The sequence below is a fragment of the Lepisosteus platostomus genome, chromosome 21, assembly GCF_059453375.1.
Source record: "Lepisosteus platostomus isolate fLepPlt1 chromosome 21, fLepPlt1.hap1, whole genome shotgun sequence".
In the NCBI taxonomy this organism is placed as follows: domain Eukaryota; kingdom Metazoa; phylum Chordata; class Actinopteri; order Semionotiformes; family Lepisosteidae; genus Lepisosteus; species Lepisosteus platostomus.
Window position 1 is genome coordinate 17,660,372 of NC_142631.1, and position 17,264 is coordinate 17,677,635.

The window sequence follows — 17,264 nt, forward strand, 5'->3', positions numbered from 1 at the left end:
CCGCACGGGCGGGGGGGCGGGGCGAGGGGGGGAAGGGGGAAGGGGGGTGGGAGGGGGACGACAGTCCTCTGACGTCAGAGAGCCGGGGACCCGCGGCGCGCCGGCTCCGCGTGCGTGCGTGCGTGCGCCCGGATTGGCCCCCGGCCCGCAGGGGGCGGGCGCTCGCCTGCCTGCATCTCATCTTCCTCCTCCTCTCCGAGCCGCCCCCCACCCTCCACCTCCATTACAAAGAGAGGAAATCGCTGCCATGTTCGCGTCGTACATCTTGCGTTTGATCGGCAAGATGGAGACCGAAGGGGTCGCGTCCCCATGCGTGTGTGTGGTTAGGGGGTGCAGGTGCCTGAGACCGGGCAAACACCCCCCTGGGGGCACGGGCATGCCCGGCTCGGCGCGCCCTGCTCCTCGCCCTCCTCTCGGCGGGCGCTGTGCCTGTAGGACCTGCACACGTTCTGTCTGCCACACTGGAGTTCCTGCAAACACACAGCTCGGCATCGCCAGATGCAGTGAAGCGCCCCGGGGACCCCGCAGTCGCCAGCAGCCGGGGCTGGGGAACTGCCCCTGTCTTGAACCGGCTTCATCACCCTGCTCCCCTCCCCACTGAGAGCTGGTGTGTGGGGAGCGTACTGGCGCACTGTGGCTGCCATTGGTGGGGGTGGAGGGGATCCCCATGACCTATAAAGCGCTCTGAGTGGAGTGCTATTTTAGTGTAAGCAGTCAGTTATTGATGATTATTTTCCCCCGGGGCGCTGTTGCGCACGCCCCGTGCTGCAGCCCTGAGGGGTCACCTCAACAGCGGGGGGCTCCTTTAAAAGATACACCGTGGAGCGGGGCTCGTGGGGAGGAAGGGTCGCCCCACAGTCCTCAGGCGGGGGACCCCTGGGATCAGGGTGCGTGCCGGAACAGGGGGGTCCAGCGCGGGGATCATTGCGCAAAGGAACGAGCAAGGGTTTAGTCCACGCGGAAGAAGGCTCCACAGCCGAAACGTTGCGTTTCCCCTCCTCTCTTTTCCGCCGGGAATAAACCTTCCCTGGTTCCTCCGTACCTGACCGGGTTTCCTCAGGCGTGGGGTCGTCCTGATGGTGCAGAGGACCGGCTGATCACGTCTGCACCCCACGGCGCTGCACACCAACACGCCCTCCAGCGACTCCAAGGCGAGCATGACAAACTGTGTGGTACAGTCCATCCCCTACTGAGGATCCGAGAGCGCGTTTGATACACTCTTATGAGAGAATCACATTTTCGAATAAATAACAATAAGTGAAAACGAACACGTGAAATAAAAAAAATAATTTCAAATAAAAATCCCTGCAAATTATCCTACATTATAAATGAACCTTTTTACCTTACACAACAGCCTATGTGTTTTATTGAGGTCATTAAATGTTGATCAAATATAGGGGACAAAAAACACCACATTTGTGCTGGTTCTGGATCCAACAGTTTTGTCAACTGTCCTGTAACCACGCCAGGGAAACGGGAACGTGCTTTCTGTCCATTAAAAGCCATTAACGATACAGTATCCGTGTGCCTCATTGTGTGTTTTCTTCACAAAAAGACTGCCAAGGAAATTGACGACGACATCTACGGGACTGGCTGGGAACTGTCTCCCAGTTGTTTCGCCAACTTCTGAGTAAATTTGATCGCAACAGGTGCCGAACTGTTAAGCAACATCAAGGAAATTTCTCTTAACATACCTATTTTTTTTAACAACCTTTCCTACGTGTGTAAGAGATTTCGCCGTATTTTCTGACAGGACTTTTTCAGCTGTGACCCGTTTTCAGCTCTACATCGAACAGCGCAGGTACAGCGGTCCTTATGGATCCTTTTTTAAAATAAAATTAAATTAAAAGGATCAATGCAATGTTCATAGAAATCGCAGATACAAAGAAGAGCTACTGTAGCTCTTTTTAAAATGTAGGTAAATGAAGTTATTTCTGCGAGTTCTTACAGCCTTTTCCCCATCTGATTTTCCACGGCTGATTCAATGAAATGGATGTATTTAAATAGATGAATCTTTTGTTTTCTTCTGCAGCCCGCGGCGGAATAACCTGTAACCGGGGATCCGGGGGACAAAGGCAGGCGGGGGGACGCGGTGTGTCCGCCGGGCGGGGGGACACAGTGTGTCCGCCGGGCAGCGGCTCAGCCCGGCCGCGGTGACCGGCAGCCCGCACAGCCAATCCGGCCGCGGGGAGGGAGGAGACCCCGCAGATTCAAACCTTCGGGAGAGAAAGGGGGGAGGAACAGACGAAACGGAGGAAAAAACAGTAGCCGGGAAGTTTTGTTCTGTTCATGCAAGTGTATCGGTTTTTTCCCCCCACTGGAATGCGCCTGACAACCAGACGCGAGTAGATCCAGGCAGCGCCTACTCGGATGTTATTGTTAATTTGATTTTCTTCTGCTTTTACCCGAGTAACTATGTTTATTGCGGTCAGGTTTTCCCACAATTAGCAGAAACACAAGGGATTCGCTCTTTCGACTCCAGCCCTGCGGGTCATGGCGGAGGTCACAGTACAGGTAAGCCAAAGATATGAAAGTTACCTTTTTTTTAAAAAAAGAAAAAAGATTATTTGGCTTCTCTTTAGGATGACGGATATCTCGTTGAACCTACAGATGCTGCCCGTGTTGTCAATATGTTTGCGAGTGAAAAGCCTCATTATTTATAGAGCATTAGGTTATTTTCCTATGTTCTGTATTTTGTGAGCTGCCCTTGTTGCAGAAACATTATTTGACCGTGGCAGGAAAAGGTGGAGTTAGAGAAGACTAGTACTTATTGTGTTTCGATGAGAGTTAAATAGTTTGGGGGCGATTAGTTCACTGCGGACGTGTGATTTTGTCTTCTTAGGCTTTTTATCCGGGGAGGAAAAACTCTCACTTTTCTGGTTTTTCCTGTTCGCTATAAGCGCACTTTTCGTTCACAAACTTCACGAAGCAACTATTTTGTCGCAATAGCTTTACAAATATCCTGCTGGTTTACTGGCTTCGTACTGGGTGGGGACGTGGACCGCATTAAAACCTCATTGCATTAAAACTTAAGAGCCGCATCGTTTTCTTTGAAAACCAAGGCACGCGGAATTGCAGAAATTCTAGTTATATGGGGAGAAAATAAATCTTTATGCAGCCGATCAGCAGAAATGGAACCAAGTGCAGTGATCGGTCTGGGTCGCAGAAGACCAGCCTTTTCTGTCTTTGGAAACGCTCGTCACTCGGAGCTTAGCTTGACCCCCGTTTTGACCTGTGAGGTGGGAGGGAGCCCGATGAGTGGTGTGAAGGGTGATTTTCAGATTTCATTTCAGAAGCCCTTTCCGCCGAGGAGCTGAGCGGCGACCTAGTGTAGGGGCGGTTCAGAAAGGTCCTATCAGTTTCCCCACCCCGTGTACACAGCTCTCGCATGTGGCCTTTATTGAAATCCGACTCCACACTGGACTTTCCCAGGACGCTGTACATTGTTGGCTGCTTTGGTCTGCGATTTACTTTCCTCCCCCTTCTGCCTCGCCTGGTGTAACAGACTTGTCTGAAACATACTGTCCTCTTGGTAAACCATGTTTAGGAACTGCAGCACCAAAAAGTAATGGGCAAGCCCAAAAAGTGCTTCAGAAGTTTTATATATGTGTATAAAAATATCGGCAGGGTATTCTGTTTTACCATCGCTGGTTCTACAAAGAATGTGGTAACAGAACTCAGGAGGGCATTTTTCTGTTTTAAATTAAAACTTGAAGACCATGTGAAGGAAGAGGAAAAGAGGAGGCGATTTCCTCATGGAGGGGATCCTGCAGTGTGGTGTGTTCCCTGTGCGTTCAGCCCACGCAGTGCCAGCCTTTACTTTGTGTGCCTTACTACATACAAATGTGCCTGGCTGGCAGCGAGTAGAGCAGAAAAACCTGTGTCTGATTCTTTGCAATAAACAATTGTATTTTGATTTAAAAAAAAAATATATCCCCTAAGTTCAGCAGCGACCCTCTAACGCTCCTGGTTTTGGGAACCCCCCCAGAGCAGCTGCCTGCAGGACCTGACAGACGGCAACATCCTGGACCCGGCCTTCCAGCAGCGCCTGGAGGACGCCCGGACCCAGCTGCGGCAGGAGATCCAGAAGGAGCTGAAGATCAAGGAGGGGGCGGAGAGGCTGCGGCGCGCGGTGACCAGCCGGAGGAACGTGGTGCACGTGGAGGGGCAGCTGAAGGCCTCCAACCGCAAGCTGGAGCAGCTGCACTGGGAGCTGCAGGAGCTCAACGCCCGGGCCATGGCCAGGGACAAGGACAGCCAGACAGGTCGGGGGTCAGGGGTCAGGGGTCAACCCGCACGCGTTGGCATCTTCTGCCCTTGCTGGCGGTCTGGAGAGCTCAGACCCGATCTGGAGGGGCATCTTTAGGGGCAGGTAGTGAAAATGCACCATCCGTCCAGTTCCCTTTAGTTAAGAACTAAGATACTTAATTATTCCCAAGAGCAGCAAGTGGTGCAACATACAACACGCGACACTAAAAAAGAAAGAAAAGTACAAGCAAAGATGAAAATGGCAAACGGGCCTGAGCAGTGATTGACGCGAACAGTGTGTGGTATTTAAGAAGGTGTTGAAGTACATGCGTGTTTGTAGAGGGGGCTCTGTCTAGTACACATCTAAGTGCTTCACTCAATTCAGGGTCACAGGGGAGTCAGACCCTACCCCAGCAGGCGGTGGCTGCATGGCAGGATGGGATGCCATCAAAATTTACCAACTTCAAAAATAAAGCCCCCCCCCCCGCAGGACAAGTGCCACCGCCTTCTTTTCAGAAACCAGCCCCCGCACAGCAGCGGGGATGTACCTGAGTGGGCATCGCGCCCCTAACGAGCGCTCCTGGCCCGTCTGGTGACCGTGTGCCGTCCCTTGTGTTGCCCCCGCCAGACGACGCCACCTCGCCCGACCCCTGCCGCTGGGAGGAGAGCACCACGCCGCTGGCCAGCCGCATCCTGGCCTTGAAGAAGCAGCTGACCATAGAGACCAAGGTGAAGCAGGGCGCGGAGAACATGATCCAGATGTACTCCAACAGCTCCTTCAAGGTAGGCCCTCGCCCGAGGGTGGCCGGCATTGCTGCCTCGCAGCGCTGGGGCCCTGGTTTCATCAGTCTCTTTAAATCGTCCGCAGCTCTGGGCCCGGGCGTGTCAGAATGGGCCTGTTGAGTAAATAGTCTGGCCTAGTTTAATTAGGAAATGATTCAAGTAGAACGACAGCCGGGGGACTTTGCAGAGGGCCAGAGCACAGCAGTGGGGTATCGCTCTGGCTTGTACCAGAAGCAGGCTGGTTTGGGACAGGTCTTCAGAAACACGGGTGTCAAACAGTCATCTGCTTGTCATCCTATCTGGACAGCCCTTAACGCTGCGCCGGCGTGGGTTTGGCAAACTCTCGGAAGTTTTTCGGGGTTTCTTTCATTTCTCTGGGGTCTGATTTGGCTTACCAAAGAATCCCTGCCTGTACAAGGCGCTGAATTCCCCCCGGAACTGGTTTATGCCCAAAGAGTGCCGCGCGATCGGCGTCCCCCGTGTGCAGGAAGGGCTGGGTCTTTGTCTGGTCCAGCGGCGGCCGAGACCAGTGTGCAGCGCTGCCCGCGCAGCTGTGCTCAGGTAAGCAGCACTGATGGCACAGAGGCAGCCCAGCTGCTTCTGCAGACAGAGTGCAAACACGGGGGAGAGAGAGAGGGAGGATGGGTTAGTGAACCATCAGCAGAATCCAGCGAAGGCATTGCAGATCTTAGCAGTAAGCGAACAGGCTGAAAGAGCTGGAGCGGATCTCTCAAACTCAGCGAGCCCTAACTAGTTGTGTTTCAGGGGTGGTTAAGAGGCGTGACACAAGCAGTGTCTGGAGAGAAGGACAGTCTAGCGGGACAGTTAGTCCAGCTGTGGAGGGCAGCCCTGTCTGTGTCCTGGCACATTCTGAATATTCATAACTCAGCACGGTGCTTCCCAGCAGGACGACAAGGGCATGCCAGTGATCAATCACTGTGCTGCTTCCTCAGCTGCCAGGCTCTTAACACCGCGCAGGACGCTGCTCTTCAGCTCAGGGGAATGTGATCTTGGTAATGAGGAAAAGCTCGGTGCAGTCGTAACCTTTGTTTTTCCCCTCTGTGATTCTCCTTTCCAGGACCGGAAGATGCTGTCCACTGCCCAGCAGATGCTCCAGGACAGCCGGACGAAGATCGAGCTGATCCGCATGCAGATCGTCAAAGTCGCGCAGGCAGGAGAGGGAGACGGGGAAGGCTTCGACTCGGAGGCCGAGCGAAAGGGTGGGGCCTTCTGTAGACGGCAAGAGCTACTTTTCATTGCGCTGTACATACTCGCGTCCGTCCTTCGGCCTGCCTGCCACACAGACACCAGCACACCAGAGCCCGTTTTCCCACTGTAACGCGGGGAGAACGTGCAAACTCCACGCAGACCGCTGGGCCTCAGTCCCCCTGTTCCCTCTCCCGTCCCCCCTCCAGGCCGGACGCTGGACACCATCAGCCCCCTGGAGCTCCGCGTCGCTGAGCTGCGGCACCACCTGAAGATCGAGGCCGCCGTGGCGGAGGGGGCCAAGAACGTGGTGAAGCAGCTGGGGGGCCGCAGGGTGCAGGACCGTCGCGCCCTGGCAGAGGTGGGCACTAGGCCTGGCACAGGGGGCAGGACTCGGGCAGCGAGCGGCGCTGGCTGGGCTTGGATTGCGCCGGTGTTTTAGTGGTCGATCAGTAGTTCGCAGTCCTGGCCCTGGAGGTACCCTGTGTGTCTGCTGGTTTATCTTCTCTCCAGGCCCTTAATTGCTTCCGGTAATCGATCTGCTTGTTTTAACTTTGTTTTCTGACTGAACAACATGCCTCAGTACAGCGGTTGTGGCTCCTGGTCCTGGGTCACCTTCTGGATTTCGGTTTTCCGCGCTGCATTTATAGTAGGAACGCAGTTGTGCTTATGCATGTACTGTACAGAGAAAACAGAGCGCTGTCCAGCTGGAGTGAGACGCACTAGGAGAGACTGGCAGCTCTGCCTATGCAGCGTCTCTAACTGGACCCTTAATTTCTCATTCTTCACCCGGATTCTGGAGCACAAGCAGGCACTTTCAGATTATCTGGACACTGTTCTAGGTGCAGAAAAACAAGTATTATCAGGCAGCAGAGGCATAGAAAATTCACCCCGACGCTCAAAATAGAGGAAATTCCAGGCATGTGTTTTTCCTGCGAGCTGGGAAAGACGGCCGTTGGGCAGGGGGTGTGGGTGACCCAGGGCTGGGGACCGCCGGGCTGGCACTGCTTCAGGAGGGCTTTGCCCACTGGCTGTCTCTCCCCCCAGGCCCAGGCCAGGCTGCAGGAGTCCTCGCAGAAGCTGGACCTGCTGCGCCTGTCCCTGGAGAGGCGGCTCGGCGAGCTATCCCAGGACCACCCCAAACGGGCCGTCATCAAAGAGGAGCTGGCCCTGGGCGCCTCGCCCTCCCTGGGGCTCCAGCGGCACCGCCTGCAGTCGGCCTCCTCGTTCTTCAAGCCCGCCACCCTCACAGGTGGGCCGGACGTCGTGGGGCGTGCTCGGTTATTCAGGCAGTCTTGACACACAACGGGCTGGCAAGATGTTCTGATCTCTTCAGCAGGTAGTGTTGTTTTCAGTCGGCCATTAAAATGGGATTCATATCATCATTTGCATGTCCCCGTGACTGGATTCAAATGCCTTTATGAACCTTTCTTGTGACGAGCTGACAGAGTCCCGGCGCCCTGTCGGTGGTCTTGCCCGGCGGTGTCCCTCCTGAGCTGCCCACGAGCCGAACCTTTCTTACAGGCAGGCTGGAGGTCAGGCTGATGGGCTGTCAGGACCTGCTGGAGTCGGTGCCGGGCCGCTGCCGGGTGTCCGGCGTCTCCGGCGTGTCCGCGGCCCCGGGCAGCCCCTCCGAGGCCAAGTCCCTGAAGGTGCGGGCGGGAATCTCGGGCCGCGGCACGAGCAGCAGGCTCAAGACGGACGAGCTGTCCGGTGAGTAGACCCCAGGCCGGGCTTCGGATGTCTGCTTTCCCCCTTCGCTGTGCAGGGGATCCCCCTTTCTTAACTCTCACCGGAAACTTAATCCAGGGGCGTTGGTTAGTCATCTTGTTTCACGTAGGAGAGAGAAACTGGCCTGTGAGGCTTTTTTTAGGTGGGGTTCGTACATTTTTGCTTCTCTGAAATGACCACAGAATGAAAAAGGGGCAATGTCTAGTTCTCGTTTCTATTTTGTTGGAGAATGAAAAAGCTTGTGTGTCAGATTTCGTTTTAAGAGGGCAGTTCAAGTGCTTCCTGCTTGGTTAGAGAAGGAAAGATGTTCTGTTTGGGTGCACACTGAGCGCTGTAGTTGACATGTTCCCCAGTTTGCCAGTATCTACTGGGGATGCAGGAGTGTCCCTGATTTACACCCGTGAGCCTGCGTGTGGGCATTGAGCTCTGCTCTTTAAGGCACTGTGGATTTGCCGGGTGGAAAAATTCAGCTTTGCAAATAATAGTCCAAGTGTCGAATCTGCAGAGCCACTCGTTTCATCCCCACTAGTATGGGCTGTGATCAGGGCTGAAGAAGATCTGGCAGTTTCCTTTGGGAACGAATGATTCCTTGCACAGTTCATTTGCACTAAGTTGCCAGAAACGTGGAGACAGGTCATTTGTTTGCACGGAGAGAGAGAACTCCTGTGACCCGTGCGGCTGACAGATGAACCTGTTCTGCCCCGTCTCCTGCAGCGGACATCAGCGCTGTTCTGAAGCTGGACAACAAAATGGTGGGCAGGACCAACTGGAGGCCCGTCAGCAACCAGGCCTGGGACCAGAGTTTCAGCATCGAGCTGGAGAGGGTGAGGCTCTGGGAAGCACGCTGCTGCGCGTGGCCACTTTTTCCGCACGTCGGGCAAGCCGCCCGCGACACAAGGCTCATACTCGGGGTGCCGAAATTCACACAGGTCGCTGCTTCTCATGTTCTTCATCGCCACCGCAGACCAACAGCAGCATGGCCCAGCTGGCCCAGCGGGCGCAGTAGCACATGTCATTCGGGCGGCTTTACGTGGCAAACAGATCTCTGAAGTACGGTCCTTGGGGCTGTGTGAAAGCCGCCTTGTTCTTCTGATGGAGAACCTAGCATCGCTCCCTCGGTACCGTAAGCCCCTGTGTGTGTGTCAGAGGCAGGCTGGCTCAACATTGTGCGAGTCCTCACTCCTTTTGTGCTTAAATTCAAAAAAAGAAATTGAAAAAACAAATGAATTTTTAAGATAGTTCACGATGGCAGAGGGGCTCGGGATCCTCAGAGGCGCGCAGTAATGTGCAATACGATGTCTCCCCCTTTCCCTCGCCCCGCCCCCAAGTCTCGGGAGCTGGAGATCGGGGTGTACTGGCGGGACTGGAGGGCTCTGTGCGCGGTGAAGTTCCTGCGGCTGGAGGACTTCCTGGATAACCGGCGTCATGGCATGTGTCTGTACCTGGAGCCCCAGGGCATGCTGTTCACCGAGGTGAGCCTTCCTGCCCCTCGAAAAGCCTCTTTCCCGTGCTACTGGGTTCTTGGATTTTTTTTTCAATGAAGCTGTTAGGCTTGTATGCTGGATTTTTAAAAAATATATATTTTCCTTTGAACTGTATTTACTTTTAACTTTTTTTTGTATTTGACGCCGTGCGAACATCAGGTGACCTTCATCAACCCTGTCATAGAGCATCACTCGAAACTGCAGAGGCAGAAGCGCATCTTCCCTAAAGAGAAAGGTGAGGCCGCCGTCCGCGGATCTCGTCGGGGGCCTTGAATTATTGCGTTTCCAGCGCAGGCCTGCGACTCGCCATGCAACATGGTTTCCTTCCTCCCCAGCAGCTCCTGTTCTGCATTTACCCTGAGAAACCTCTGGCTTCCCGAACGCGTTCCCCCTTCCTCACTGGGTTTCCCCTGCTTGCTGTCCTAGGGAAGAACTTCCTGCGCGCGGCTCAGATGAACATCAACATCGCCACGTGGGGCCGGCTGATGATGAGCATGCTGCCCCCCTGTAGCTCCTTGTCGGCCATGAGCCCCCCGCTCTCCGGCTCCTCCGATTCCGAGGTCACCCCCCCGCCGTGCGCCGAGGACAAGCCCGGCGTGTCCACGCCGCTGCCCGGGTGAGAGGCAGGGCATCTGCGGGACGGGGTCACCCCTGTCCGAGTCTGGACAGGCGCAGCGCAGGAAAGCGATCGTTTTGACCATCAGAGGACTTTGTAGCTCCGAGCGGGTTTTGGATACCTGGGTAAAACTTGTCGTCTGTCACAGACGTTTCTCTCTGCAGCAAGAGACGTGTGGTTTAGCACAGAACAGGGGCCCGAATACGTGTGTCAGGTTCTTTTTGTGGTGAATACGGGGAAACCAGGCAGGCTTCTCTCAGCACAGTAAACCGTTCTGGGTTATTGGGAGTTTTGCTCTAAATTCAGCGAGTGAGCAACAGCTCCGGTTTCTAGCCTCGCTGTGCAGGGGGGGCTCGTTCTCGAACCTGAGGCTGCTTGTGTATTATTGGAGTGTCGCTGTGGACAGGAGCAGCCTCTCACCTCCCCCTGCGCTCGCTGTTGCAGGGACGCTCCAGTGGTCAGGCTGACCTTCAGCGAGGACCGGCCCCCCAAACCCCCCCGCCTCCACATGCAGCAGAGCCCCGCAGAGAGCCCGTCACCCCCGGTACGCAACAGGACACCCCGATACACGCGCACACAGACACACCTGTGCTGTTTCCTTTCTCCCTCTCTTTCCTCCCCACTGGGAGTGCCAGGGATGCAGACTCTAGACTTGGGATGAGTCTCTCCAGGCCAGTTCAGTCAAAGCCATGTAGTCATGCAGAACTCATGATGCATATTTGCCTAGCAAATAAAGAAGTGCACAAGCAAGCACACGATTTGCTTTTTGAAACTGTAAGTACAGTCCATTTCAAGTCTAACAGTAAAACATATTCAAGGTTTAATGATAAATTAACTGGCATTTTTTTTAGGTGCATTTGTGTGCGTCCTTAAAATGACTAAATGGATCAAACCGAAGGGGATTGGGTGATAAAACAAATCCTGGTGCTGATTTGAAAAAATCAGTGTTGTTACTGTGGTGGTTGTTATAAATGCTCAACCCTGGTGTTGGCTGTGGGATACAGGTGTGTGCTGTAGCTGCTCTGCTTGCGCTCACTGGTCTGTCTCCGTCTGTGTTTGCGCAGTTCAGAGACACGCAGCCAGAAGACAGAAACAACTGCAGCACCAGAGGAACGGGATCCTGTCAGCCTGCTCCCGAGTAACTTTCACTCAATCTTTTGTTCATGCGTTTCTCCTTCTACATAAAACACATCAGAGTTGCCTCTTAGCAGGTCCACAAAAAAGTTGAAATCGCCCCACGTGATCTCAAATGTTTTTGCAATACAGCAAATTGTCCTTAAGGGTACGTTTTTGTATAATTTTTTAGTAAATCGTGCAAGATGCATACTTATAGTTCCTTAATAAAAAGACTTGCTATGAAGATTTGTGATGTATGTTACTTTAGTTGACATCCTCATTGAGACCTGCTTGTACAATGATTTGGGCAATAATAGTTTAGCCATGAGACTCCTTGAAGTTCCCCCTCTTGTTCCACCAGAAAGAAGCAAGGCATGCAGATGGAAGATTTCAAGTGCATCTCTGTTCTGGGAAGAGGGCATTTCGGAAAGGTAGTGGGCCGCCGTCTGCTGGTTGGAAAGTCTGTCGAGTTGTGTTTCGCCACTCTGTGCTACGTGCTTCCGCAGAATGGTTCCGCCACTAATCCCAGTGTCCTGCTCCGCAGGTTCTCCTTGCGGAGTACAGGAAGACAGGGAAGCTGTATGCCATAAAAGCCCTGAAGAAGGGAGACATCGTGACGCGTGATGAAGTGGACAGGTAGGTGTCCTCTGTCTTATGGAGCTTCGTCTTGGAACTTGTTGCCTGATGGTCCACTACTCTTCCAGCCCTCATGTCTAAAACCCTCGAATGAACACGGACGTTAGAAAAACTGAAAAGTGTGACTTAATTCGGTAGGGAGCAAGAGGAAAAACTGCTGTTTGGAAACAGACTGGAGGTTCATCCCACCAGGAGTGGTTGCAGTCCAGTGGGGTTTCTTTTGTTTGTGGGGAAACGTTATTTCTCGGCGCTGAACGTTTCGGGCTCAGACGAGATTATTCCCTGGCGGGGGGGTTGTGCTTCTCCCTGACCTGTGGTGTGTGTCGTTGTCTCTGGGGGCGGGGCAGCCTGATGTGCGAGAAGCGGATCTTCGAGACCATCAACGCCTCGCGCCACCCCTTCCTGGTCAACCTGCACGCCGGCTTCCAGACCCCGGAGCACGTCTGCTTCGTCATGGAGTACTCCCCGGGGGGCGACCTGATGATGCACATCCACAGCAGCGTCTTCTCCGAGGGGCAGGCCCGGTGAGGACACGCCCCCCTCCGCCCGCTCCGGTCTCCGGCAGCCGGGGCTTTCTCCCTGCGGAGATCGGAAAGCAGCTCATCCCCCGCAGCCGACTGCGGGATGAGCCCTCGGTGGAGGAATGTGCTTCATGGGATTTGGTGAGAGATTAAAGGAGAGGTTGCAAATAAGAGGAGGCCATTCAGCGAATCTGGCTGCTAGGACTTGGGAGACCTAAGGACCTCGTCCAGACTCTTCTGAAAAGAAATTAGGGTAACGGCTCCAATAACGTGTCTGGGCAGCACGTTCCCCACTCCTCCTGGGTCATAGGTGAACCTAGAACTGATTAGGGGCTCTGTCTCTGTAACTAGGGGCTCAGTGGAGACGGGTGGGTTCCTCTGGGGTCGTCTCGCTTGTTAAAGCCTGTGTTTGCTGTGCAGGTTCTATGCTGCCTGTGTGGTGCTGGGGCTGGAGTTTCTCCACAAGAATAAGATCGTTTACCGGTGAGTCCCATTTCTTCTGGGTACTACTCTCCTGACACATTTTGTTTTAGAAGAGCAGTCTAATAAAACTTATTTGAATCCTGGACGAAATGTTTCCCTTTTAGTCGAAGCAGGTAAACTTGGAAATTTCATATTGCTTGTGACTTTAAAAATGCTCTCTTCTTTAAGCTGTTGTTTAACTTCTCCAACTGAGCCTTGCATTAGAATTCTCAAGCTGGCCCATCGGCCTGCAGACTTTCTCGCCTTGAGGAATGTCCAGGTCTCGTCTTTAATGAACAATGTCCTTGAAACACCCTTCAGACTTAAAACATGAAAACGACTACAAACACCTGGCCAGTCCCTGCAACCTATTCTGATTGGAATAGGAGGACTTGGTCTCTTCATATCGCGCCTGCAAGGTAATCTGTTCCCGGCACCACTCCTGTCTTGTAGAGATTTGAAGTTGGACAACTTGCTGATGGATGCAGATGGCTTTGTGAGAATCGCAGATTTCGGCTTGTGTAAAGAAGGTAGGCACCCTCTCTGGTGTGGCACTGAGGACTATTGTGTAACCCCGGCTCCTGTCAGTGTTTCAAAAGAATTACAGCTTCATTTTGTATTTAGTCGTAAATATAAAAATGGTAATAATGATAATAATAGTTTAATAATAATAATAATAATTGCTTACACTTATATAGCGCTTTTTCTGGACACTCCACTCAAAGCGCTTTACAGGTAATGTGGACTCCCCTCCACCACCACCAGTGTGCAGCCCCACCTGGATGATGCGACGCCAGCCATAGTGCGCCAGAACGCTCACCACACATCAGCTATCAGTGGGGAGGAGAGCAGAGTAATGTAGCCAGTTCAGAGATGGGGATTATTAGGAGGCCATGATTGGTAAGGGCCAATGGGAATTTGGCCAGGACACCGGGGTTACACCCCTACTCTTTTCGAGAAGCACCCTGGGATTTTTAATGACCACAGAGAGTCAGGACCTCGGTTTTACGTCTCATCCGAAGGACGGGGCCTTTGAAAAACGGGTTTCTTGCCATGTGTTTCTCGTTTCCACGGGGGCTCTGATCCAGGTTGCGCTCACCTCAGGCCTGTTTCGGCGCTCGGCGGGTGCGGGACGCCGGCGGAACCCCGTGGGTTCTGGGGGTGCGGCGCTCGAAGACGGGCGTGTTGACCGTCGGTAAACTGTCCCGTCCCTTCTCGCGTGCAGGAATGGGCCACGGGGACCGGACGTCCACCTTCTGCGGCACCCCCGAGTTCCTGGCCCCGGAGGTGCTGACGGACAACACGTACACGCGGGCCGTGGACTGGTGGGGACTGGGGGTGCTCGTCTACGAGATGCTGGTGGGCGAGGTGAGCAGGCGGCCCAGAGCAGGGGAACGGGGTCGAGAGAACATCTCCCCTTTCCCTTCTCCCCGACACTGGGGGGACCCCGTCCTTTGTTCTAGAATTTTAGAAGATGATTTTGGAAACCCGTATGAACAACAAGGCATAACGCAATGAACTTCACAGACATACCGCGCTACACGGTGCATTTCACAGATGTACGCTGAGAAAGAAAATAAATGTGTATAGATAAAGTGTCCGGTCAATCGCCCGATTTGTTTTTGCGTCTCAGTCTCCGTTCCCCGGCGACGACGAGGAGGAGGTGTTCGACAGCATCGTGAACGACGAAGTCCGCTATCCTCGATTCCTCTCGCCGGAGTCCGTCTCCATCATTCAGAAGGTACGCTGAGCCCCCGTGTGCCTAACACATGAGGGCATTAGGGTCAGCTGACTGGAACTGCTCAGGCCAACATCTGGCCTCGGACCATCAGGCTCCAGTTTCCATGCATCTGTCAGTAGGTTCCTACTGGGATAAAACTGAAGTGCTCTACCACGCACATGCCACAAGTGTTGAATTGAATGCGTGTTTGTGCACAGACTGCAAAGTATGTTGACAATGCAGATGGGGTTTAACACATGATATAGGGCTAGAAGGGGCATTCATCTCGTCTTGTTAGGTAGTAACTTATTGATCCAAGGATCTCGGACAGCACTTTCTTGAAAGATCACAGAGAATTGATAGATTTTTGCTTGAGAGGGTCAATACCCTGTGTCCAGTTTTTTTCCTAAACGGATCATCTTATAATTTCCCCCTGAAGCCAATGAGCAGTGGTATTGAGAAGTAAGCCTTTGTATTCACGTAGTCCCCTTCGAGGATTGTTTTGTACAGTCCTGTCAAGCCCCCTTGGAAAGAAGACTCTCTGTTTTAATCTGTCCGCTACAGCCTTCCGTTTCGAATGTGTGTCAACTATGTTGTCTTTCTCAGCTGCTTCGGAAGAACCCAGAGAAACGGCTAGGAAGTGGAGAGCAGGATTCAGAGGAAGTAAAGAAACACAAGTTCTTTCAGGTGATCGGCTTTCACTTCACTCTTCACTGCTCATTCCTCATTTCCTAAGGTCTCAGGAAAGCATGCTGTGTGTTCTCTAATTGAAGAAATAAACCCAGGTTGGTATTTCCGACTGAGGGCACTAAACTTAAAAAGGATCCACCTTCAGTAATGCATCACGAAGACTTTTTCGAGGGATAGTCATTGATTGCATGATCTGGGGCTGCTTGTCAACTAGCCGCTGGTTAAAACTGAGCAAAACAAACGTGATTTGACTTGGTAAGCCAGACCACTCCGCGAGAGTTATTGGTAGTGAGAGAAGCTGGACAATGTGGTTGTCCTTGTGACCTGGAGCTGCCCCTCTCTGCTTTAATATGATGACGTATACAAGATCCTTCTCCCTGGGCGTCACCGTATCATCAGGATATAGCCACATCGCTGGCCTGTAAAAATTCTGTAAACCTGGTTATAGCAACAAAATGCAAGCGGGCGGCAGGCAGGCTGTAGGAACGAGATGTGCTCACCGTTGCCCCTCTGGAGGGGCTAAGTGACGCCTGTGGCTCCTTCCTCAGGGGACCGACTGGGAGGCCCTGCTGGCCAAGAGGGTGACGCCTCCCTTCACCCCGACGATCAGGGAGCCCCTGGACGTCGGCAACTTCGACGAGGAGTTCACGCGCCTGAGGCCAGTGCTGACGCCGCCCCACACCCCCTGCGTGCTCACGGACCAGCAGCAGGCCTGCTTCGCCGGCTTCGACTTCTCCTCGCTCGGCTGAGCCCTCCCCACGCTCTCCCGCCGGTCTCCAGACCCCCAGCGCAGGATGCCACACCGGAATCAGGCCTCCATTGTAGGGCGGTTCGGCACTTGAACTGCCATCGGTGACGCTTAAAAGAAAGAAAAAAAAACAAGCTGAGGTTTGCTTCCTTTAAACTTTTGATGACCCGAAGGATCAAAATCTATTGTCCCATGTCATCATTCCTTTTAACCTCGAAACTTTTTTCGCTCCTTTTTAGATCCCTACAGCCTCGCATGGTTATCGTGCACCTCGGTTGTTGCTGATGTTTTAAAGGAAAGCATCTCGGGTTTTTCTCCCGTTAGGATCCCGATATAATGTGCACGTTGCCCCAGGTGCAGTCGTAAAAAGCTCGGAGTGTTTTGTGGTGTCATTCTAGACAGCAGTACATTACCTAGGTGTGATATTAAGGGGCGAGACTTAGCTTTTTACGATCCCATCACTGAATCTGCCACTGTTGGCCCTGTATGTTTGCTTTTAAAACATGTAACTCAGATTTGTTACCTAGTTTACATTCAAATCTGAACTTGCAAGCTGCCAGAGGAAGTGGACGGCCGATAGAATGCAATTGTCCCTTAACAGTGTAGACCCCCGATTAATATAAAGGCAACCCGTATTACTGCTGTAACTTTTCAAGTTGCTATACATATACCGTAGGTGTTTTTCTTTAACGATGTTCTCCCTGGGATTTAGGTTCAATATGACAGTTTTAAGAAGTGCCTCTGCTTAGCTGTTCAAAAAGTAAAAGTATCTGAACATGAATGAGCTCTGCATACTTTTCGCACAGCCAACCTTTCCCACCACAACCCTGGGAAGTCTGCACAGATGGGGCTGTGGGTGTGGTGCATGATAGTGGTGACCAATACGGAGCCTTAACCTTTACAATGAAGTGGAATGGATTAAGTGCAAATGCTTTACAGATCTTAAAAACGTATAACTCTTTGGTGAATGAAGATAAGAGGATTTTAAAGTTCAATGCTGACTATTTTCAGCCATTACAGTTTCTGCATTCCTTTGGAAACCACTTGAAACAGCTGTGAATGTGTATATTTCTCTATATAATGAATATATGTATGTGCTTTACTACTGAAGTAATTTATACAGTGGACGGAACAACGTACTATGGTCTAAAGCTTTAGGTGAGATTGTTTTATTGTGTCCTCATGTACGTAAAACAAAAATACAATAAATTTATTTCTCCCTAAAGTTAGGGTGTTTGAGCATAAATGTGTTACAATGTTTGTCTCGTTCTAAAATAGCCATTTCAAAGGCATGACTCTGTGG

The 17,264-nt window shown here is 52.6% G+C and overlaps 1 protein-coding gene and 1 long non-coding RNA gene across 4 annotated transcripts; one reads left to right on the forward strand and one right to left on the reverse strand.

The window, feature by feature from the left end:
• Window positions 1-256: 256 nt before the first annotated feature.
• pkn3 (protein kinase N3) lies at window positions 257-17,186 on the forward strand. 3 transcript variants are annotated; one of them, XM_088615374.1, is made up of 23 exons: window positions 257-1,801; window positions 2,033-2,514; window positions 3,989-4,265; window positions 4,877-5,031; window positions 6,110-6,251; window positions 6,447-6,598; window positions 7,285-7,489; window positions 7,762-7,950; window positions 8,683-8,792; window positions 9,297-9,440; window positions 9,612-9,687; window positions 9,879-10,068; window positions 10,513-10,612; window positions 11,133-11,206; window positions 11,546-11,615; window positions 11,729-11,820; window positions 12,168-12,344; window positions 12,762-12,824; window positions 13,257-13,333; window positions 14,029-14,171; window positions 14,437-14,544; window positions 15,130-15,210; window positions 15,762-17,186. In XM_088615374.1, the coding sequence occupies exons 2-23, from the start codon at window positions 2,494-2,496 to the stop codon at window positions 15,960-15,962; spliced, it is 2,847 nt and encodes a 948-aa protein (XP_088471500.1). In that variant the 5' UTR covers window positions 257-1,801; window positions 2,033-2,493; the 3' UTR covers window positions 15,963-17,186. The 3 variants fall into 3 exon arrangements, with proteins under 3 accessions (XP_088471500.1, XP_088471501.1, XP_088471502.1); XM_088615376.1 differs by having other exon boundaries at window positions 258-1,801; window positions 3,994-4,265; XM_088615375.1 differs by lacking the exons at window positions 10,513-10,612; window positions 11,133-11,206.
• LOC148644149 (uncharacterized) lies at window positions 5,500-6,576 on the reverse strand. Its single transcript, XR_015928959.1, has 3 exons — window positions 6,454-6,576; window positions 6,076-6,277; window positions 5,500-5,631 (listed from the first exon to the last, which is right to left on the reverse strand). It is a non-coding gene; the product is annotated as an uncharacterized LOC148644149 (long non-coding RNA).
• Window positions 17,187-17,264: the final 78 nt, after the last annotated feature.